The sequence below is a fragment of the Pan paniscus genome, chromosome 7 (assembly GCF_029289425.2).
Source record: "Pan paniscus chromosome 7, NHGRI_mPanPan1-v2.0_pri, whole genome shotgun sequence".
NCBI classification, from domain to species: Eukaryota; Metazoa; Chordata; class Mammalia; order Primates; family Hominidae; genus Pan; species Pan paniscus.
Window position 1 is genome coordinate 86,410,660 of NC_073256.2, and position 23,295 is coordinate 86,433,954.

Genomic DNA, 23,295 nt, shown 5'->3' on the forward strand with positions numbered 1-23,295 from the left:
TGATATGCCCATCTCTACTGTAATTGCTGATCTTCCTTACTATGCTTTATTTTTTCCATAGCACTTACCACCTTCTAATATATTTGATTTATTAATTATTTTTTATTGTTAATTGACTATATTTTGAATTTTATGTTTAAGAATGATACATAATAGATGTACATATTTTTGAGGTGCATGTGATAATTTAATACATTCATATAATTTATAAAGATCAAATCATTGTAATTGAGATACCCCTTGATTATCTTTCTGTGCTAGGATATAAGTTCCACAGGGGCAGGAATATTTGTCTCTCATCACTTGATATATCCAGGAAAGCCTAAAACAGCACATGGTAGTTTCTAAGTAAATATTTAATTAGTTCAATTGAGCAGAACCTCCCGATTAATCTCATCCTCCTAAACCCCATGTGTATGTTGGCTTGAGGTCTTTCATGTTAGCATAAGAAACCTGCTGCAGGGAAATTCATGGCCCACTAGATTTTAAAAACTCAGTTTTTAAACTGTTTTTTTCTGTCCTGTTGGCCACAACATTCTTGACAGGAGAAGCAGTGATCATAACTGTTGCTTTATTCCGTGAGAAGAATGAAATACCTTTTAATATTATTCTGAAGACTTTTTAGCAAAATACTTATAAGTGATAAAATGATAAGAACACAGTAAGTATTGGTTTGTGTGTGTGTTTTTAGTAAACATTCACCTTGGTGTGTTTAAAGTAATAATTTTTTTTATAGAAACATAGTGTGTTAACTGGTCTGGCTGCCATAGCAGAATACCACAGACTTGTTAGCTTAAACAATAGAAATTTATTTTTTGACAGTTCTGGACACTGGAAGTCCAAGATCATTGTGCCAGCAGGGTTGGTTTCTGGTGAGGTTCTCTCTCCTTGGGTTACAGATGGCTGCCTTCTTGTGTCCTCACATGGCCTTTTCTCTGGTGTTGCTTCCTCTTCTTGTAAGAACTCCAGTCCTATTGTATCAGGGCTCCAGAGCTCATTTATCCCTCCTTACCTTCAAGATCATACCACAGTACTTTTTCACTTAACATTATATGCAGTCAAGTCAGACATTGCAAACTCATATGCTTACAGAGGCCAGGCAAGCAGTTAGCAAGGTAATAATGATAACTAACATTTACTGGGCCCTAACTGTGTGCCAAGTACTTTTCTAGGGGTTTATATGTATTACATGTATTATCTTTCTTGACCTTCACAACAACCCTATAAGGTATATACCATTATTCTCTCCACATTTTAGATGAAGAAAATAAAGTATAAGGCTGGAAAGAATACATTTAGGGACACACAGCTAGTAGGTAGCTGCATTAACATTGAGACCCAGCTGTTGAAATGCCTGAAATGGGCCAGATGACTACTGTGATGAACAGGAGAGAGCATGCCCCATCTAAAGGGGCAGCCACTGCTCATGAAGGACTAATCTAGCATAGAAGATCTTTCTGTTTTTTGTTAGCAGTCAAACATTTGCGTTTTTTGTGAAATGTTGGCAATTAATTAGGAAAACAAACCAAAAAACCACCACTGAGTCAGACAAATCTTGTATACAGATTGTGTTCATTCAGACTATGTTTATAAAATAGTAATAATAATAGTAGAATCTACATTTTAAGTGATAGAAGAATTAAATTGGGGCATTTTGTATACAACATTTTGCTCAGTGCTTGGCACATAGTGGTAAGTAAATGTTAGCTTTCATTAGTAGCATAAACATTTTCTCCGGTCATCGAAATTCTGCATGAGTATCATTTACTATTTTTATTTTAAAAAATTATATACCTAACAACATCAGTACAGTTCTGTTGTAAAAAAAAAAAAACCTCAAAAAAATGTAGCAGTATAGAGAGAAAACAACTGAAGTTGCATTTGCTTCCTACTCTCAACCGCCTTCCTCTCTCCATGTATAATTAAAAACCATAAATAGTATACAGTATTTATCTTTCTGGGATTTGCTTTTTTCACTTAAAACATCTTGAAGATCTTCTGAAGTGAGTTCATACAAAGCTGCTTTAATCTTTTTAAAGGCTGCATGGTGTATCCTTTAGTATGGATGTACCATAATCTATTGAACTAGGCCTCTCAATTGTCATTTAGGTAGTTTTCAATATTTCGCTCTTATAAAAAAGGCTCTGCAAAGATTATCTTTTTGTACATTTTTGAATATTTCCCTAGGATAGAATCCTAGATGGAGTTGCTGGGCCAAAAGCATATTAAGAATTTTTACAACTATTGCACCTTTGTTACATATATTTTAGTAGTTTTGTAATATTCCATTTTATGGATCTACCTTTATTTACTTTACCATTTCCTTATGTTGAAATATTTAGGTTGTTTCCAGTTTGCCACTATAAATAGTCATGTGATAAATTTCTTTGTGGGTAGGTCATATTTTTAAAAGATAAATAGTCTGAGAGGAAGTTATCAACTATCAAGTATATTTCTGAGACTTTCCCAAAGCTATTATAAGAACTGTATTTAGTGGCAATATATTATTTTTAGGAAAAGTAGAGCTTTGATAAAATCATTGCCAAGGGTTTTTAATATTATACTTAAGATATTTTGGAACTTAAATATCTGTTTTATTTTAGGTCTTGTCATCTGTAATGAAGATCATTGTGAAACAGAAGATTGATTAAAGCCTTGTAACATTGGACCTAGATTAGAGATTTAGAAAAGAAAGTCAAAATTAGTCACTTTAGTGTTAGTGTTCCCATTTCATAATATTTATTCTTTCTTCTAAATAGATTTAGGGAGTAGAAATTAAAATTCAATGCTATACCAAAGGGTATACTAATATTTGTTCGGCTTTTTTTCCCTTTTTGTGAGGGAGAAAAAAGTAGATAACGAAAAGCTATAGTCATTCATAATGAAATATACTAAACAGAATTTTATGATGTCGGTTCTTGGCATTATAATCTACGTAACTGATTTAATTGTGGACATTTGGGTATCTGTCAGATTTTTCCATGAAGGACAGTATGTTTTTAGTGCTTTAGCATTAAGCTTTATGCTTTTTGGAACACTTGTGGCTCAGTGTTTTAGTTATTCTTGGTTCAAGGCTGATTTAAAGAAAGCAGGCCAAGAAAGTCAGCATTGTTTTCTTCTACTTCATTGCTTGCAAGGAGGAGTTTTTACAAGGTGAGCATACATGTTTAATCATTACCACTGTTTTTCTTTTTCCAAACAGAAGCTACCATTTTGTATCTTATCTGGGTAGTCAAATGTACAAAGATCCCTTATTTGCATGAAGCACAAAGGTTACTTACTCCTCACTATTGTGCTAATATAAGTCATTGCCATACTGTCAGAATTTTCCAGGTTCATTAATAAAAATGTTTAAATTTATCTAATTAGGTTTTTTCTGATATGAACTCAGTTTTCATGAGAAGGAAAAAGACATTTCTATGTCTTACAGAACTTTTATCTTCTGTGTATATTCTAAGTCTGATTGTGTAAATATGGCATTTCACTTGTAACTGAGAGAGTACTCACTTTTTTGATACTTATCATTGATTTAACTAAATGAAATTTTTGCTGCAATAATGCAGTAGCTATGTGGTTAGCTAGGTACAGAGTCATAGAACTAAAGCAACCTTAAGAATCGTGTTGTTATAGGTAGAGAAACGAGACTCTAAATAGGCCCTCAGAATTCCATGATTCTCTGTATATTTAATTTTTTATGACCTCTCCATTATTACTTTAAGTGATTCTACTTTTGATTCTGTCCTGTTAAAAAGCAATTCATGATCCTTAGTTGAATGTATTAAAAAAATGCCAGGCTTTTCTTATATTAATTAATGGGAATAACGCCATTGTATTTATGTGGAGACTTACAGTTTTCAAAGTATTTTCACATATTTTGCCTTTTTGAAGCTATAGTTATTATGTTTTTAATATGTAAAAGAAACAGAATGTGCAGTGAGAAAGAAGTTTATAGGTTTTAGGAAAAGCTGGAAAAAAAGTGCTTTAGTTGTTGGTATTAGAAGTCAGTTTTCAAACTGCACATTCTCAATAAGACAAAAATGTTTAAAGAAATACAGTAAAAGTGCTGATGAACAAATACATATGTAATAGGTAAGATTAAATGAGTACTCTGTATGAGCAATATTGAGAATTATGTAGTTGTAATATTGAAGAAAGATAAAAGTTGCTTTTGCAAGGAATTTAGAAATATGGTAAATTTTCTGTTACTTGCCATTCTAATAATGGAAAATTTGCACATCTACAGAACTATTTTCATCAGCATTGAAATGAGGACCTTAAGGTACATTGTATTATAAATTATAAATTGTATTATAAAAGAAAGGCCAAATTGCCTTGATTTTCAGTGTCTCTTGATACACCTAGTAATTTTTGATTGAATATTACACATTGTATACAAAAGATGATAGAAGTTTCAAATGCTACTGTTTTGCTTTTTCTCTAGTAGGCATTTAGACTAAGGTTCAATCTGCTTTGGTTTGTAGTCTCTAGGGAACTGAGAGTATGGTGTGGTCATCTCACCTCCACAAGTCCTGAACACTAATTTTTATCTTGGCACCACAAGACTACCAGAAAGCCTGTTTTGCTTTTTCAAGACTTTCTGCTTAGCTTTTAGCCTCTATGGTGTAGTTTCAAAATTTGGCACATACGTTGTTGGAAAAATTGATTGAGTTGAGGTCCCTCAGTCAACAGACCTCTAAAACCTAGCTTAAACATCTTGAAGATCTTCTGAAGTGAGTTCATACAAAGCTGCTTTGCTCTTTTTAAAGGCTGCATGGTGTATCCTTTAGTATGGATGTACTATAATCTATTGAACTAGGCCTCTCTTCTTGCCTAACAACAGCCCTTTGCTTGGGCAGAATCCAGGTTTTCAACCTCTTGTTCTGAGTAATAGAATCAGCAAATATTTCCAAGCAACAAGCATTTGTAGATATATCAGCCCAGTTTGTAGTTTCTCTTACTTGCTTTGCCGGGAGCATTGGTCTGTTCCAGTATGCTGGATCCTACCTAGAAGTATAGTGCATAATGTGAGGTCTTAAATTGTTCCAAGTATAAAGTAAAACAAAACCTTTGCTGTTAACATTGATAATTTAAAGACCTCAAAACAATATAATTCGATTTGCTATGCTCCCAACTAATATATTTATATTGTTGTCATTTTAATGCCTGTTTTTAATCCCACTAGATATTATTATGTATTTTTCTACTTTATGTAGTTAAATTCTACTAAATTTTGTTTCTGTTTACCCATATATTTACTACTCTCTTTATTTTTTATTTCTTCTTGAATCTCAGGACTTCTACCTAGAATTACTTTTCTTTTTTTTTTTTTGAGACAGGGCCTTGCTCTGTCACCCAGGCTGGCCTGCAGTGGCACCTTCCCGGCTCATTGCAGCCTCCATCTCCTTGGTTCAAGAGATTCTCCTGCATCAGCTTCCTGAGTAGCTGGGATTACAGGCATGTGCCATGACACTTGGTTAATTTTTGTATTTTTAGTAGAAATGGGGTTTAGTCATGTTGGCCAGGCTGGTCTCGAACTCCTGACCTCAAGTGATCCACCCACCTTGGCCTCCCAAAGTGTTGGGATTATAGGTGTGAGCCACCATGTTCGGCCCTAGAATTACTTTACTTCTGCCTTCCTGAGGTCTGCCTTTTAGAATTTCATCTATTGACGGGCTGTTGGTGACATCACCTCTCAATTTTTGGTTGTTTGAAAATGTGTTTATTTCATTATCTTTCTTGAGAGATATTTTAGTGGCTATAGAATTCTAGATGAGTAGTTATTTTCTCTCTGCATATTATATTTGATTGTTTTTTGGTTTCTATTGTTGCTCTGGAGGAGTTAGATTTTAGTCTCATTGCCGCTCTTTTGAAAGTGTTTTGTCTTTTCCTCCTCTGGCTGCTCTTAAGATTTTTCTCTTTATCTGTGGATTTCTACAGTTTAATTATATGTTTAGATGTAGATTTTATTTCTCTTGCTTAGGATTTGTTGGTCCTCTTGATTCTGTGGATTATTATCTTCTATTAATTCTATATAATTGTCAGCCATTAACTTTTTTAACATTTTCTTTACTATATTTTGTGTTTCTTTCCCTTCTGAGATGCCAATCAAATGTAAGTTACACGTTCTCACTGTGTTTAACATAACTGTTAAATGTTAGATTTTAAAAATTCTTATTTTTGAACTCTTTGTGATACATTCTGTGGAATGTTATAATCCAGATTCCTCTCTCTCATTCCTTGTATCATTGCTATCATTCATTTCACTTGTACTAAGTATACATAAGCATATAAATATATACACATAAGCATACATGATCAAATATATTGTCCTATTATTTTGAACTGTTACTGGATCAATTAAAATTAAGATCAATTAAATATAATAATTATATTTAATTGGTCTTAATTTTAATTGACCTGACAAAGGGCTAATATCCAGAATCTACAATGAACTCAAACAAATTTACAAGAAAAAAACAACCCCATCAAAAAGTGGGCAAAGGACATGAACAGACACTTCTCAAAAGAAGACATTTATGCAGCCAAAAAACACATGAAAAAATGCTCACCATCACTGGCCATCAGAGAAATGCAATTCAAAACCACAATGAGATACCATCTCACACCAGTTAGAATGGCAATCATTAAAAAGTCAGGAAACAACAGGTGCTAGAGAGGATGTGGAGAAATAGGAACACTTTTACACTGTTGGTGGGACTGTAAACTAGTTCAACCATTGTGGAAGTCAGTGTGGCGATTCCTCAGGGATCTAGAACTAGAAATACCATTTGACCCAGCAATCCCATTACTGGGTATATACCCAAAGGACTATAAATCATGCTGCTATAAAGACACATGCACACGTATGTTGATTGCAGCACTATTCACAATAGCAAAGACTTGGAACCAACCCAAATGTCCAACAACGATAGACTGGATTAAGAAAATGTGGCACATATACACCATGGAATACTATGCAGCCATAAAAAATGATGAGTTCATGTCCTTTGTAGGGACATGGATGAAATTGGAAATCATCGTTCTCAGTAAACTATCGCAAGAACAAAAAACCAAACACCGCATATTCTCACTCATAGGTGGGAATTGAACAATGAGAACACATGGACACAGGAAGGGGAACATCACACCCTGGGGACTGTTGTGGGGTGGGGGGAGGGGGGAGGGATAGCATTAGGAGATATACCTAATGCTAAATGACGAGTTAATGGGTGCAGCACACCAGCATGGCACATGTATACATATGTAACTAACCTGCACATTGCACACATGTACCGTAAAACTTAAAGTATAATAATAATAATAATAATAAAAAAGAAAATGTGGCACACATACACCATGGAATACTATGCAGCCATAAAAAATGATGAGTTCATGTCCTTTGCAGGGACATGGATGAAATTGGAAATCATCATTCTCAGTAAACTATCGCAAGGGCAAAAAACCAAACACTGCATGTTCTCACTCATAGGTGGGAATTGAACAATGAGAACACATGGACACAGGAAGGGGAACATCACACTCTGGGGACTGTTGTGGGGTGGGGGGAGGGGGGAGGGATAGCATTAGGAGATATACCTAATGCTAAATGATGAGTTAATGGGTGCAGCACACCAGCATGGCACATGTATACATATGTAACTAACCTGCACATTGTGCACATGTACTCTAAAACTTAAAGTATAATAATAATAAAATAAAAAAATTATATTTAAATAATTTAAATTAAATCAATTAAAAATAAGAAAAATAAGTTTTTGTTTATCTTCAATTATTCCTTTTTCAGTGCTCTTCCTTTCTTTATGTATTTTAATTGATCCAAGTTTCTGACCTGTAACATTTTCCTTTTCTTTGAAGAATCTATTTTAACGTTTCTTGCAAGGCAAGTCTACTGGCAACAAGGTTCCCCAGTGTTTGTGGAAATCTTTATTCTCCTTCACTTTTGAAGCATAATTTCACAGGGTACAGAATTCAGAGTGGTGTTTTCTTTCTTTCTTCTCCTTTTTTTACTCTCAACACTTTAACTATTTCACTCCATTCTTTTTTTTTTTTTGAGACAGAATCTCACTCTGTTGCTCAGGCTGGAGTGCTGCAGTGGTGCGGTCACAGGTAACTGCAACCTCTAACTCCCTGGGCTCAGGTGATCCTCCCACTTCAGCCCCACAAGTAGCTGGGACTACAGGTGTGTGCCACCACACCAAGCTAGCTAATATATATATATATGTATATATATATGTGTGTATATATATGTGTATATATATGTGTATATATATGTATATATATATGTGTATATATATATGTATATATATATGTGTATATATATGTATATATATATGTGTATATATGTATATATATGTGTATATATGTATATATATATGTGTATATATATGTATATATATGTGTATATATATGTATATATATGTATATATATGTGTATATATATGTATATATATGTGTATATATGTATATATATGTGTGTATATATGTGTATATATGTGTGTATATATATGTATATATGTGTATATATATGTATATATATATGTGTATATATATATATATGTATATATTTGGTAGAGACAGAGTTCTTTTTTCTTTTTAGATAGATTCTTGCTCTGTTGCCCAGGCTGGAGTGCAGTGGCCCGATCTTGGCTCACTGCAACCTCCGCCTCCCAGGTTCAAGCAATTCTCCTTCCTTAGCCTCCTGAGTAGCTGAGACTACAGGCATGTGCCACCACGCCTGGCTAATTTTTGTATTTTTCATAGAGACAGGGTTTTACCATGTTGCCCAGGCTGGTTTTGAACTTTTAGGCTCAAGTGATCCGTCTCCTTCGGCCTCTCAAATCCATTCTCTTCTTGCTTGAATGGTTTCTGAGGAGAAAGTGAATGTAATTTTTACCTTTACTCCTTTAGGTGTTTTTTCCTCTTTGGCTTCTTTTAAAAATTTTTTTCAGTTTTAATTATTATGGGTACATAATAGGTGTATATATTTATGGAGTACATGTAATGTTTTGATAGACATATAATGTATGATAATCACATAAGGGTAATTGGGATATTTATCACCTCAAGTATTTATTTTTTCTTTGTGTTAGGAACATTCCAATTTCACTCTTAGTTATTTAAAAATACACAGTAAATTATCGTTGACTTTAATCACCCTGTTATGTTATCAAATGCTAGAGCCTATTCATTCTAACTACATTTGTGCACCCATTAACCATCCCCACTTCTGCCTTACTCCCTGCTACCCTTCCCAGGCTCTGGTAACTATTATTCTACTCTCTATCTCCATGAGTTTGTTTCAATTTTTAGCTCCAATGTATGAGTGAGAACCTGTGAAATTTGTCTTTCTGTGCCTGGCCTGGCTTTTTTCACTTAACATAATGTTCTTCAGTTTCATCCACGTTGTTGCAAATGAAAATGACAGGATTTCTTTCTCTCCTCCCTCTTTCTTTCTTTCTTTCTTTCTTTCTTTCTTTTTCTCTTTCCTTTCTTTCTGTTTCTCTCTTTCTTTCTTTCTTTTTCTCTTTCCTTTCTTTCTCTTTCTTTCTCTTTCTCTCTCTCTTTCTTTCTCTCTCTCTCTCTCTCTCTCTCTCCCTCCTTTCTAAATAGAGACAGGCTCATCATAGCTCATTATAACCTCGAACTCCTGGGCTCAGGTGATCTTCCCATCTCAGCCACCTGAGTTGCTAGCATTACAGGCATGTGCCATCAGGTCTGGCTAATTTTTTATTTTTTTGTACAGATGGGGCCTCAGTATGTTGCCCAGGCTGGTCTTGAACTCCTGGCCTCAAGTGATCCTCCTGCCTTGGCCTCACAAAGTGCTGGGATTACGAGCATGAGCCACTGTGCCCAGTCCAGTTCAAAATATTTTTTAGCTTCCTTGTGATTTTGTCTTTTACTAAAGGATTAGACTGTTAAGTGTTTTTTCAAATATTTGGGTCTTTTGTAGTTATTTTAATGTTGATTTTTAATTTAATTCTTTTGTGTTCAGATTACATACTCTTATGATTTCAATCTTTTGAAATTTATTCAGACTTGTTTTATTGTCTAACATATGGTCCATCTTTATGAATGTTTCATGTACACTTGAAACATATGTGTTTCTGCAGTTGTTCTGGTATTCTATAAATGAAATTTGGTGTAGTTGATAGTGCCATTCAGATATTGTACAGTTTTACTGATTTTATGCTTAGTTGTTTTAAGTGTTGGGGAAACTGGGTAGCCATTTAGAAGGAAACAAAATATATAAATTTTAATTGGCAATAATAGTTTTCACACAAAGGTCAGTCTTAGGCTATGCCCTACCATGGCACATGATCTAGAAAAGAGGTCTCTTCTGTGGAGATGAAATCTTCATTCTGTGGAAGTGGTGGTCAAATCTTCAGAAGTATATTAGTAGAAACAGAGGTAGACCCTGGGAGAAATGTGAAATGTTGTGTGTGTCTTTGGCGTGTCACAGTTTTTGATGTGACAAAATATGGGTTCTAATTCTTCCAAGCCAGGAGAAAGTTTGAAAGGATATTCCGCAAGAGTTCTCCACGTCACCCATACAAACCACAAGGGCGATAAACGAGTTTTTCTCTGTATGGCATATGAATACACAGGCCACATTTTTTTTTTTTTTTGAGATGGAGTCTTGCTCTGTTACCCAGGCTGGAGTGCAGTGGTGCGATCTCAGCTCACTGCAAGCTCCGCCTCCCAGGTTCATGCCATTCTTCTGCCTCAGCCTTCCGAGTAGCTGGGACTACGGGCGCCCGCCACCACGCCCGGCTAATTTTTTGTATTTTTAGTAGAGACGGGGTTTCACCGTGTTAGCCAGGATGGTCTTGATCTCCTGACCTCGTGAGCCGCCCGCCTCGGCCTCCCAGAGTGCTGGGATTACAGGCGTTAGCCACTGCGCCTGTCCTTTTTTTTTTTTTTTTTTTTTGAAATTGATTGGAAAAAAAAGGAAGCAATAGCCAGTATATGCAGCATGAAAACAGTAAAAACTTTGTTAACTTATAAAGTTGGGATACTTTAAGATAGCATGTTATACTTCTAGGTAGGATACCAGATAGCAGGATAAATTTCTAATGAATCAAATATTTAATGTAAAATACTATAAAAGAAGACATCGGAGAATTCCTTTATAACTTTGAAATGGGGAAAGCCTTTGTAACCATGACTCCAAATCCAGAAGCTATAACAATTGTAGATTTGACTATAAAAATGCATGCTAATAAACAAAAGCAAAAATCCCAACACACACAACAAAAGCATAACAAAGAAAAACAACATTAACACGGAAAAAGAATTGTAAACTTATAACAGAAAAAGGGCTAGTCCTCTGATATTTAAACAGCTTCTGGAAATCAAAAAGTAAAAGACCATCTACCCAGTAGAAAAATGGGAAGAGAATAAGGATAGTTCATAGAAAAGGAAATACAAATAGGCCTTAAGTTGTATAAAAGATGCTAAGCCTCATTCATGAAAAATTCCAATTAAAACTACATTGAGATATTATTCCTCATTTACTAGATTAACAAAAATCTGAATGACTATATACTCTCTTGGTAAAGTGTGAGAAAACAGATACTTTCATACCTTGTTCATCAGAGTATGGATTGGTATAATTTCTGTGGAAAGTAGCTTGACCATATTGCAAATATATATATATATGTATTTTATGTATATATATGTATTTTATATATATATGTATTTTATATATATGTATATTAGCCCCAGAGCTTCCTCTTCTAGAAATTTATCATACTTGCATACATGTAAAGTGACATACGCACACAATTTTTAAGTGTAGCATTGTTTGTAATAGAAAAATATTGAAAACAATTTTAGTGTATTTTGATAGAGTTTGTAATATACTGTGCAATGGCATAGTACATAACTATCATAAAGAATGATAAGGTACTTTCTATGCTGAAATGAAAAGATATCCAGGACTTATTTTGGGTGAAAAGACAAGGTGCAGACAGGAGGTATAGTATGCCACAATCTGTGTAATAAAAGATGGTGAAAACTAATATATATTTATGTTTGCTTGTATCTGCATGAAGAAACTCTAGATGGGTACACATGAAACTAATAACTGAATTCCTGTGGCCATGGGGGAGGGTAAAAGCTGTATAGTGGGTTATAGGAGTAGGGTAGAGTTTTCTTACTTATAACTTTCTAATTTTTTGAATTATTTAAATATTTTGCCTATTTAAAAAAGAAGAAAAAGAAAATTGAATTAGGTTGGGCATTAGTGGAAGATGCCAGATAGATAAACAAACACTTTACTCTTTTTTTGTTTTTCTTTCTTTTTAAGAATTTTTGTTTTAGGTTTAGGGGTACATGTGAAGGTTTGTTACATAGATAAACACGTGTCATGGGGGTTTGTTATTACATATTATTACATCACTCAGGTATTAAGTTCAGTGCCAAATAGTTATCTTTTCTGTTCCTCTCCCTCCTTCCTCCCTCCCCCTCAAGTAGATGCCTGTCAGTGTCTGTTGTTTCCTTCTTTGTGTTCATTAGTTCTTACAATTTAGCTCCCATTGGAGATAGAGTCTCACTCTGTTGCCAGGCTGGAGTGCAATGGCGTGATCTTGGATCACTGCAACCTCCGCCTCCCAGGTTCGAGCAATTCTTTCTCTTGCCTCAGTCTCCCGAGTAGCTGGGACTACAGGCACATGCTGCTATGCCCAGCTAGTTTTTTTTTTTTTTTTGTATTTAGTAGAGATGGGGGTGGGGGGTCTCACCATGTTGCCCAGGCTGGTTTCGAACCCCTGAGCTCAGGCAGTCAGCCCACCTCGGCCTCCCAAAGTGTTGGGATTACAGGCGTGAGCCACCGTGCCTGGCCAGCTCCCACTTGTAAATGAGAACATGCGGTATTTGGTTTTCTGTTCCTACGTTAGTTTGCTAAGGATGATAGCCTCCAGCTTCTTCTGTGTTCTGGCAAAAGACATGATCTTGTTTTTTTATGGCTGCATAATATTCCATGGTGTATATATACCACATTTTCTTTACCCAGTCTGTCATTGATTGGTATTTAGGTGATTCTGTGTCTTTGCTATTGTGAACAGTGCTGCAATGAACACTTGTGTGCATGTGTCTTTATGGTAGAATGCTCTGGGTATATACCCAGTAATGGAATTGCTGGGTTGAATGGTAGTTCTTTTAACTCTTTGAGGAATTGTCATACAGTTCCTCAATGGTTGAACTAATTTACACTGACACCAACAGTGTATAAGGTTCCCTTTTCTCCGCAACCTCGCCAGCATCTGTTATTTTTTGACTTTTTAGTGATAGCCATTCTGACTGGTGTGAGATGGTATTTCATTGTGGTTTTCATTTGCATTTCTCTAATGATCAGTGGTATTGAGCTTTTGCCATAAGCTTGTTTGCCACATGCATGTCTTCTTTTGAGAAGGGTCTGTTCATGTCCTTTGCCCACTTTTTAATGGGGTTGCTTGTTTTTCTCTTGTAAAGTTGTTTAAGTTCCTTATAGATACTGGGTATAGACCTTTGTCACATGCATAGTTTGCAAATTCTTTCTCCCATTTTGTAGGTTGTTTGTTTACTCTGTTGATAGTTTCTTTCGCTGTACAGAAGCTTTTAAGTTTAGTTAGATCCCATTTGTCAATTTTTGCTTTTGTTGCAATTGCTTTTGGTGTCTTCATCATGAAATCTTTGCCTGTTCCTAGATCCAGGATGGTATTGCCTAGGTTGTCTTTCAGAGTATTTTACAGCTTTGGGTTTTACATTTAAGTCTTTAATCTGTATTCAGTTGATTTTTGTATATGGTGTAAGGAAGAGGTCCAACTTCAATCTTCTGTATATGGCTAGTCATTTATCCTAGCTCTATTTATTGAATAGGGATTTTTTTTCCCCATTGCTTGTTTTTGTCAGCTTTGTCAACGATCAGATAGTCAAAGATATGTGTCCTTATTTTGGGCTCGTTATTCTGTTCCATTGGTCTGTGTGTCTGTTTTTGTACCGGTACCATATTGTTTTGGTTACTATAGCCCTGTAGTATAGTTTGGAGTCGAATAACATGATGCCTCCAGCTTTGTTCTTTTTGCTTAGGATTGCCTTGACTATTTGGGTTCTTTTTTGGTTCCATGTAAATTTTAAATAATTTTTTCTAGTTTTGTGAGGAATGTCATTGGTAGTTTAACAGGTATAACGTTGAATATGTAAATTGTTTTGGGCAGTATAGCCATTTTAATGATATTGATTCTTCTTATTTATGATGATGGGATTTTTTTCATTTGCTTGTGTCTTCTTTGATTTCTTTGAGCAGTGTTTTGTCATTCTCACTGTAGAGATTTTTTACATCCCTGGTTAGCTGTATTCCTAGGTGTTTTATTTTTTATTTTTTTGGTGGCAACTGTGAATGGTATTGCCTTTCTTATTTGGCTCTCAGTTTGCTTGTTGTTGGTGCACAGGAATGCTAGTGAGTTTTGTACATTGATTTTATATCCTGCACCTTTGCTGAAGTTGTTTATCAGCTGAAGGAGCTTTTGGGCCAAGACACTGGGGTTTTCTAGATATAGAATCATGTCATCTGCAAACAGAGATAGTTTGACTCCTGCTCTTACTATTTGGATGCCCTTTATTTTTTTTTCTCTTGACTCATGGCTCTGGCTAGGACTTCCAATACTATGTTGAATAGAAGTGGAGAGAGAGGGCATCCTTGTCTTGTACGAGTTTTCAAGGGGAATGCTTCCAGCTTTTGCCCATTCAGTATGATGTTGGCTGTGCATTTGTCATAGATGGCTCTTATTATTATTATTCTTATTTTTTGAGACAGAGTTTTGCTCTTGTTGCCCAGGCTGGAGTGCAATGGTGCGATCTTGGCTCACTGCAGCCTCCACCTCCCAGGTTCAAGCGATTCTCCTGCTTCAGCCTCCTGAGTAGCTTGGATTACAGGTGCCCACCACCACATCCGGCTAATTTTTTGTATTTTCAGTAGAGACGGGGTTTCACCATGTTGGCCAGGGTGGTCTCAAACTCCCGACCTCAGGTGATCTGCCCGCCATAGCCTCCCAAAGTGCTCGGATTACAAGTGTGAGCCACCACACCTGGCCATGGCTCTTATTATTTTGAGGTATGTTCCTTCAATACCTAGGTTATTGAGAGTTTTTAACATGAAAGAATGTTCAGTTTTATCAAAAGCCTTTTCCACATCTGTTGAGAAGATTGTGTGGTTTTTGTCTTTAGTTCTGTTGATGTGATGAATCACATTTATTGGTTTTCATATGTTGAATCAACCTTGCATCCCGGGGTGAAACCTACTTTATCACGGTAGATTAGCTTTTTGATGACACTTGGCATTTGAGTTACTAGAGTTCTTGTATTGGCTGTTTCTCATCTCTGCATGTGGGTATTTCTTTAACTGCAGTGCAGATTGAGTGTAGTCAATAGACTTCTTTTCTGGATGTTTTCACTTGGCTGAGGCTTTGTGTAGGGTCTTTATTTGAAGCTGACTTCTTGTCTCTGGTTTCAGTGGGGGCATATTAGTGAGATATTTTTGCTGTTGAAGCTTTGGGGGTATGATCCAGCAGATGACATTTAGGCTTATCAGTCAGTTGGTAGACTCTTTCTTGGTTGTGTGGCTTCCCTATGTTTCCTCACAGTTGCAGCTGTCTTCCCTGTCAGTGCTCTGAAAGTGTAGGTTCCTCTCTCTCTTGAGTACTGGCTGTAGTTCACAACTTGTCACTCCTGGGCTGCCCGCTGCAGCTCTGGGACAGTCTTAGTGTTTATTTCCCTTCTCCAGGTTAGAGGCAGCAGAGGAAAAGATCATAGTAGTGGTTGTGGCCAAGGGTCATTTGCTTGACTCCGGGGGGCTCCACCCCAGAGAGTTGCAGGTCAGCAACTGCTCAGTGCAGTCAGCCCAAGATGGAAGGTTTGTGCTGTGGGTCCAAGCCAGGGGTTTTCTGTCTGGTGACAAGCTATGTAGGGTATGGGGGACTTGTGGGAAATTGGTTGGCCTCTTCTCCTTAGGTTGACTGCAGCTCATTGGAGGTGTGGATAAGGCACTTGGGATCTTTGCTCCTTTGTTAGTCTGAAGGTGGCAAAGCATGTTCTACTGGAGAGGCAGTGGCAAAGAGGCTTTCAGTTGCCCCCAGAGGCTCTGTCTATGGAGTTACTGAGTTGGTACTGGCTCGGTAGCTCTGGCAGGGGGTGGTTGGAGGCCCAGGGCTGGAGGACCTGCCCAGTGAGGAGATATGGGAATGGGTACCCATGTAACAGTCTGGGCACTTTTCTGTAGGGCTGCTGTGGTATGCTTGGGGCCCGGTCCAGTCCTAGTCACCTCAAATTTTCCGAAACCTGGAGGTGTTACCAGTGAAGGCTGTGAAACAGCAAAGCTGTTGCCAGCTTAAAGGCACCTGTAGGGAGTGGCTGGAGATGGTGGTTGCGAGGTCCCACCCAGTGAGCAGGAACAGGATTGGCACCCACTTAAAACAGTCTGGCCACATTTTAGTAGAGCAGCTGTGTTGTGTCCACTTCAGCCCCTGGTTGCCTCAGACACTCTGAAGCCCAAAGACTGGAATGGCTAAGTTGCCCAAACAACAAAGATGGTGGCCTGCCCCTCCCTCTAGGAGTGCCATCCCAGGGGGAATTCAGATCTGTGTCAGCTGGAAAGCTTTGTTGGGGGTGGCTGGAGGCCCTGGTTGGGAGGTCCTGCCCAGCGAAAAAGAATGGGATCAGGTACCTGCTTAAAGCAGCAGTCTGGCCATGTTTTGATAGAGCGGCTATGCTGTGCTGTGGGAATCCCTTCTGCCTTGGGTGGACTCAGACTCTCCAAAGCCTGAAGGCTAGAATGGCTAAGGTGCCTGAATAGCAAAGATGGCAGCCCGCCCCTCCTCCCAGGAGTGCCTTCTTAGGGAGGTGCAATGCCGCTATTGGTAGCTGGCTAGAATTCCAAGTAAGTGGGTCTTAACTTGTGAGGTGCTGTGGAAATGGGGCCTGTGGGCTGTTGCTGTTCAGCCCCTTAGATTCAGCCTCTTTTCTAGGGGTATGTACAGGAGTCTAACATCCTACTTTGCCATAGCTGCAGCTACTTTTGCTGGAAAGCCCTAGTATCTAAGCCTCCAGGGTCTCCATGCATGCCTGAGTGGCTGCTCTGCTGAGACTCTACATAGCTCTGTCTGTCAGACTGAAGACCGAAGGCCGTGCTGGAGTGGGTTCACAAGATCTGACCTGAGGGTTGCAAAAAGCTGTGGGAGAAGCATGATTTCCCTGGGTTGCTCTTTGACTTACCACTTCACTAGGTTGGGGAGAATCCCCTGGCTCTGTGTTGTTCCCAGGTGGCCATTGTCCTGCCTTGTTTTTCTTTTCTTTTTTTTTTTTTCTCATTGATTTGTTTTTTTAAAAATTTTTTTCTTATTTTATTATTATTATACTTTAAGTTTTAGGGTACATGTGCACAATGTGCAGGTTAGTTACATATGTATACATGTGCCATGCTGGTGTGCTGCACCCATCAACTCATCATTTAGCATTAGGTATATCTCCTAATGCTATCCCTCCCCCCTCCCCCCACCCCACAACAGTCCCCAGAGTGTGTTGTTCCCCTTCCTGTGTCCATGTGTTCTCACTGTTCAATTCCCACCTATGAGTGAGAACATGCAGTGTTTGGTTTTTTGTCCTTGTGATAGTTTACTGAGAATGACGGTTTCCAGCTTCATCCACGTCCCTACAAAGGACATGAACTCATCATTTTTTATGGCTGCATAGTATTCCATGGTGTATATGTGCCACATTTTCTTAATCCAGTCTATGATTGTTGGACATTTGGGTTGGTTCCAAGTCTTTGCTATTGTGAATAGTGCCGCAATAAATATACGTGTGCATGTGTCTTTATAGCAGCATGATTTATAATCCTTTGGGTATATATTCAGTAATGGGATGGCTGGGTCAAATGGTATTTCTAGTTCTAGATCCCTGAGGAATCACCACACTGACTTCCACAATAATTGAACTAGTTTACAGTCCCAGCAACAGTGTAAAAGTGTTCCTATTTCTCCACATCCTCTCCAGCACCTGTTGTTTCCTGACTTTTTAATGATTGCCATTCTAACTGGTGTGAGATGGTATCTCATGGTGGCTTTGATTTGCATTTCTCTGATGGCCAGTGATGGTGAGCATTTTTTCATGTGTTTTTGGTTGCATAAATAAATGTCTTCTTTTGAGAAGTGTCTGTTCATGTCCTTCGCCCACTTTTTGATGGGGTTGTTTGTTTTTTTCTTGTAAATTTGTTTGAGTTCATTGTAGATTCTGGATATTAGCCCTTTGTCAGATGAGTAGGTTGCAAAAATTTTCTCCCATTTTGTAGGTTGCCTGTTCACTCTGATGGTAGTTTCTTTTGCTGTGCAGAAGCTCTTTAGTTTAATTAGATCTCATTTGTCAATTCTGGCTTCCGTTGCCATTGCTTTTGGTGTTTTAGACATGAAGTCCTTGCCCATGCCTATGTCCTGAATGGTAATGCCTAGGTTTTCTTCTAGGGATTTTATGGTTTTAGGCCTAACACTTAAGTCTTTAATCCATCTTGAATTAATTTTTGTATAAGGTGTAAGGAAGGGATCCAATTTCAGCTTTCTACATATGGCTAGCCAGTTTTCCCAGCACCATTTATTAAATAGGGAATCCTTTCCCCATTGCTTGTTTTTCTCAGGTTTGTCAAAGATCAGATAGTTGTAGATATGCGGCGTTATTTCTGAGGGCTCTGTTCTGTTCCATTGATCTATATCTCTGTTTTGGTACCAGTACCATGCTGTTTTGGTTACTGTAGCCTTGTAGTATAGTTTGAAGTCAGGTAGTGTGATGCCTCCAGCTTTATTCTTTTGGCTTAGGATTGACTTGGCGATGCGGGCTGTTTTTTGGTTCCATATGAACTTTAAAGTAGTTTTTTCCAATTCTGTGAAGAAAGTCATTGGTAGCTTGTTGGGGATGGCATTGAATCTATAAATTACCTTGGGCAGTATGGCCATTTTCACGATATTGATTCTTCCTATCCATGAGCATGGAATGTTCTTCCATTTGTTTGTGTCCTCTATTATTTCATTGAGCAGTGGTATGTAGTTCTCCTTGAAGAGGTCATTCACGTCCCTTGTAAGTTGGATTCCTAAGTATTTTATTCTCTTTGGAGCAATTGTGAATGGGAGTTCACTCATGATTTGGCTCTCTGTTTGTCTGTTATTGGTGTATAAGAATGCCTGTGATTTTTGTACATTGATTTTGTATCCTGAGACTTTGCCGAAGTTGCTTATCAGCTTAAGGAGATTTTGGGCTGAGACAATGGGGTTTTCTAGATATAGAATCATGTCATCTGCAAACAGGGACAATTTGACTTCCTCTTTTCCTAATTGAATACCCTTTATTTCCTTCTCCTGCCTAATTGCCCTGGCCAGAACTTCCAACACTATGTTGAATAGGAGTAGTGAGAGAGGGCATCCCTGTCTTGTGCCAGTTTTCAAAGGGAATGCTTCCAGTTTTTGCCCATTCAGTATGATATTGGCTGTGGGTTTGTCACAGATAGCTCTTATTATTTTGAGATACGTCCCATCAATACCTAATTTATTGAGAGTTTTTAGGATGAAGCGTTGTTGAATTTTGTCAAAGGCCTTTTCTGCATCTATTGAGATAATCATGTGGTTTTTGTCTTTGGTTCTGTTTATATGCTGGATTACATTTCTTGATTTGCATATATTGAACCAGCCTTGCATCCCAGGGATGAAGCCCACTTGATCATGGTGGATAAGCTTTTTGATGTGCTGCTGGATTCAGTTTGCCAGTATTTTATTGAGGATTTTTGCATCAGTGTTCATCAAGGGTATTGGTCTAAAATTCTCTTTTTTTGTTGTGTCTCTGCCCGGCTTTGGTATCAGGATGATGCTGGCCTCCTAAAATGAGTTAGGGAGGATTCCCTCTTTTTCTATTGATTGGAATAGTTTCAGAAGGAATGGTACCAGTTCCTCCTTGTACCTCTGGTAGAATTCAGCTGTGAATCCGTCTGGTCCTGGACTCTTTCTGGTTGGTAAGCTATTGATTATTGCCACAATTTCAGCTCCTGTTATTGGTCTATTCAGAATTCAACTTCTTCCTGGTTTAGTCTTGGGAGGGTGTATGTGTCGAGGAATTTATCCATTTCTTCTAGATTTTCTAGTTTATTTGCATAGAGGTGTTTGTAGTATTCTCTGATGGTAGTTTGTATTTCTGTGGGATCGGTGGTGATGTCCCCTTTATCATTTTTTATTGTGTCTATTTGATTCTTCTCTCTTTTCTTCTTCATTAGTCTTGCTAGCGGTCTATCAATTTTGTTGATCCTTTCAAAAAACCAGCTCCTGGATTCATTAATTTTTTGAAGGGTTTTTTGTGTCTCTATTTCCTTCAATTCTGCTCTGATTTTAGTTATTTCTTGCCTTCTGCTAGCTTTTGAATGTGTTTGCTCTTGCTTTTCTAGTTCTTTTAATTGTGATGTTAGGGTGTCAATTTTGGATCTTTCCTGCTTTCCCTTGTGGGCATTTAGTGCTATAAATTTCCCTCTACACACTGCTTTGAATGTGTCCCAGAGATTCTGGTATGTTTTGTCTTTGTTCTCGTTGGTTTCAAAGAACATCTTTATTTCTGCCTTCATTTCGTTATGTACCCAGTAATCATTCAGGAGCAGGTTGTTCAGTTTCCATGTAGTTGAGTGGTTTTGAGTGAGTTTCTTAATCCTGAGTTCTAGTTTGATTGCACTGTGGTCTGAGAGATAGTTTGTTGTAATTTCTGTTCTTTTACATTTGCTGAGGAGAGCTTTACTTCCAAGTATGTGGTCAATTTTGGAATAGGTGTGGTGTGGTGCTGAAAAAAATGTATATTCTGTTGATTTGGGTTGGAGAGTTCTGTAGATGTCTATTAGGTCCGCTTGGTGCAGAGGTGAGTTCCATTCCTGGGTATCCTCGTTAACTTTCTGTCTTGTTGATCTGTCTAATGTTGACAGTGGGGTGTTAAAGTCTCCCATTATTATTGTGTGGGAATCTAAGTCGCTTTGTAGGTCACTCAGGACTTGCTTAATAAATCTGGGTGCTCCTGTATTGGGTGCATATATATTTAGGATAGTGAGCTCTTCTTGTTGAATTGATCCCTTTACCATTAAGTAATGGCCTTCTTTGTCTCTTTTGATCTTTGTTGGTTTAAAGTCTGTTTTATCTGAGACTAGGATTGCAACCCCTGTCTTTTTTTGTTTTCCATTTGCTTGGTAGATCTTCCTCCATCCTTTTATTTTGAGCCTATGTGTGTCTCTGCACGTGAGATGGGTTTCCTGAATACAGCACACTGATGGGTCTTGACTCTTTATCCAGTTTGCCTGTGTGTCTTTTAACTGGAGCATTTAGTCCATTTATATTTGAAGTTAATATTGTTATGTGTAAATTTGATCCTGTCATTATGATGTTAGCTGTTTATTTTGCTCGTTAGTTGATGCAGTTTCTTCCTAGCCTCGATGGTCTTTACAATTTGGCATGATTTTGCAGTGACTGGTACCGGTTGTTCCTTTCCATGTTTAGTGCTTCCTTTAGGAGCTCTTTTAGGGCAGGCCTGCTGGTGACAAAATCTCTCAGCATTTGCTTGTCTGTAAAGTATTTTATTTCTTCTTCACTTATGAAGCTTAGTTTGTCTGGATATGAAATGCTGGGTTGAAAATTCTTTTCTTTCAGAATGTTGAAGATTGGCCCCCACTCTCTTCTGGCTTGTGGCGTTTCTGCCGAGAGATCTGCTGTTAGTCTGATGGGCTTCCCTTTGTGGGTAACCCAACCTTTCTCTCTGGCTGCCCTTAACATTTTTACTTTCATTTCAACTTTGGTAAATCTGACAATTATGTGTCTTGGAGTTGCTGTTCTTGAGGAGTATCTTCGTGGCGTTCTCTGTATTTCCTGAATGTGAATGTTGGCCTGCCTTGCTAGATTGGGGAAGTTCTCCTGGATAATATCTTGCAGAGTGTTTTCCAACTTGGTTCCATTCTCCCCATCACTTTCAGGTACACCAATCAGACGTAGATTTGGTCTTTTCACATAGTCCCATATTTCTTGGAGGCTTTGTTCGTTTCTTTTTATTCTTTTTTCTCTAAACTTCCCTTCTCGCTTCATTTCATTCATTTTATCTTCCATCACTGATACCCTTTCTTCCAGTTGATCGCATCAGCTCCTGAGTCTTCTGCATTCTTCACGTAGTTCTCGAGCCTTGGCTTTCAGCTCCATCAGCTCCTTTAAGCACTCTCTGTATTGGTTATTCTAGTTATACATTTGTCTAAATTTTTTTCAAAGTTTTTAACTTCTTTGCCTTTGATTTGAATTTCCTCCTGTAGGTCGGAGTAGTTTGATCGTCTGAAGCCTTATTCTCTCAACTCGTCAAAGTCATTCTCTGTCCAACTTTGTTCCGTTGCTGGTGAGGAACTGCGTTCCTTTGGAGGAGGAGAGGTGCTCTGCTCTTTAGAGTTTCCAGTTTTTCTGCTCTGTTTTTTCCCCATCTTTGTGGTTTTATCTACTTTTGGTCTTTGATGATGGTGATGTACAGATGGGTTTTTGGTGTGGATGTCCTTTCTGTTTGTTAGTTTTCCTTCTGACAGACAGGACCCTCAGCTGCAGGTCTGTTGGATTTTGCTAGAGGTCCACTCCAGAACCTGTTTGCCTGGGTATCAGCAGCGGTGGCTGCAGCACAGTGGATTTTCGTGAACTGCAAATGCTGCTGTCTGATCGTTCCTCTGGAAGTTTTGTCTCAGGAGTACCCGGCCGTGTGAGGTGTCAGTCTGCCCCTACTGGGGGTTGCCTCCCAGTTAGGCTGCTTGGGGGTCAGGGGTCAGAGACCCACTTGAAGAGGCAGTCTGCCCGTTCTGAGATCTCCAGCTGCGTGCTGGGAGAACCACTGCTCTCTTCAAAGCTGTCAGGCAGGGACATTGAAGTCTGCAGAGGTTACTGCTGTCTTTTTGTTTGTGTGTGCCCTGCCTCCAGAGGTGGAGCCTACAGAGGCAGGCAGGCCTCCTTGAGCTGTGGTGGGCTCCATGCAGTTCGAGCTTCCCGGCTGCTTTGTTTACCTAAGCAAGCCTGGGCAATGGTGGGCACCCCTCCCCCAGCCTTGCTGCTGCCTTGCAGTTTGATCTCAGACTGCTGTGCTAGCAATCAGCGAGACTCTGTGGGCGTAGGACCCTCCGAGCCATGTGTGGGATATAATCTCCTGGTGTGCCGTTTTTTAAGCCCCTCAGAAAAGCACAGTATTAGGGTGGGAGTGACCCGATTTTCCAGGTGCCGT

At 38.3% G+C, this 23,295-nt stretch overlaps 1 protein-coding gene across 3 annotated transcripts in view; it reads left to right on the plus strand.

Annotated features, from left to right (window-relative positions):
* XKR9 (XK related 9) overlaps window positions 1–23,295 on the plus strand; it is a 551,550-nt gene that overhangs the window by 7,703 nt on the left and 520,552 nt on the right. Inside the window, exon 2 of one of the 3 annotated variants that reach the window (XM_008956698.4) lies at window positions 2,604–3,153. The exons of the other annotated variants lie outside the window; for them this stretch is intronic. Within the exon in view, the coding sequence (XP_008954946.1) occupies window positions 2,882–3,153 (272 nt within the window). The 5' untranslated portion in view covers window positions 2,604–2,881. The remainder of the gene's footprint in view (window positions 1–2,603; window positions 3,154–23,295) is intronic. 3 annotated transcript variants of the gene reach the window in all.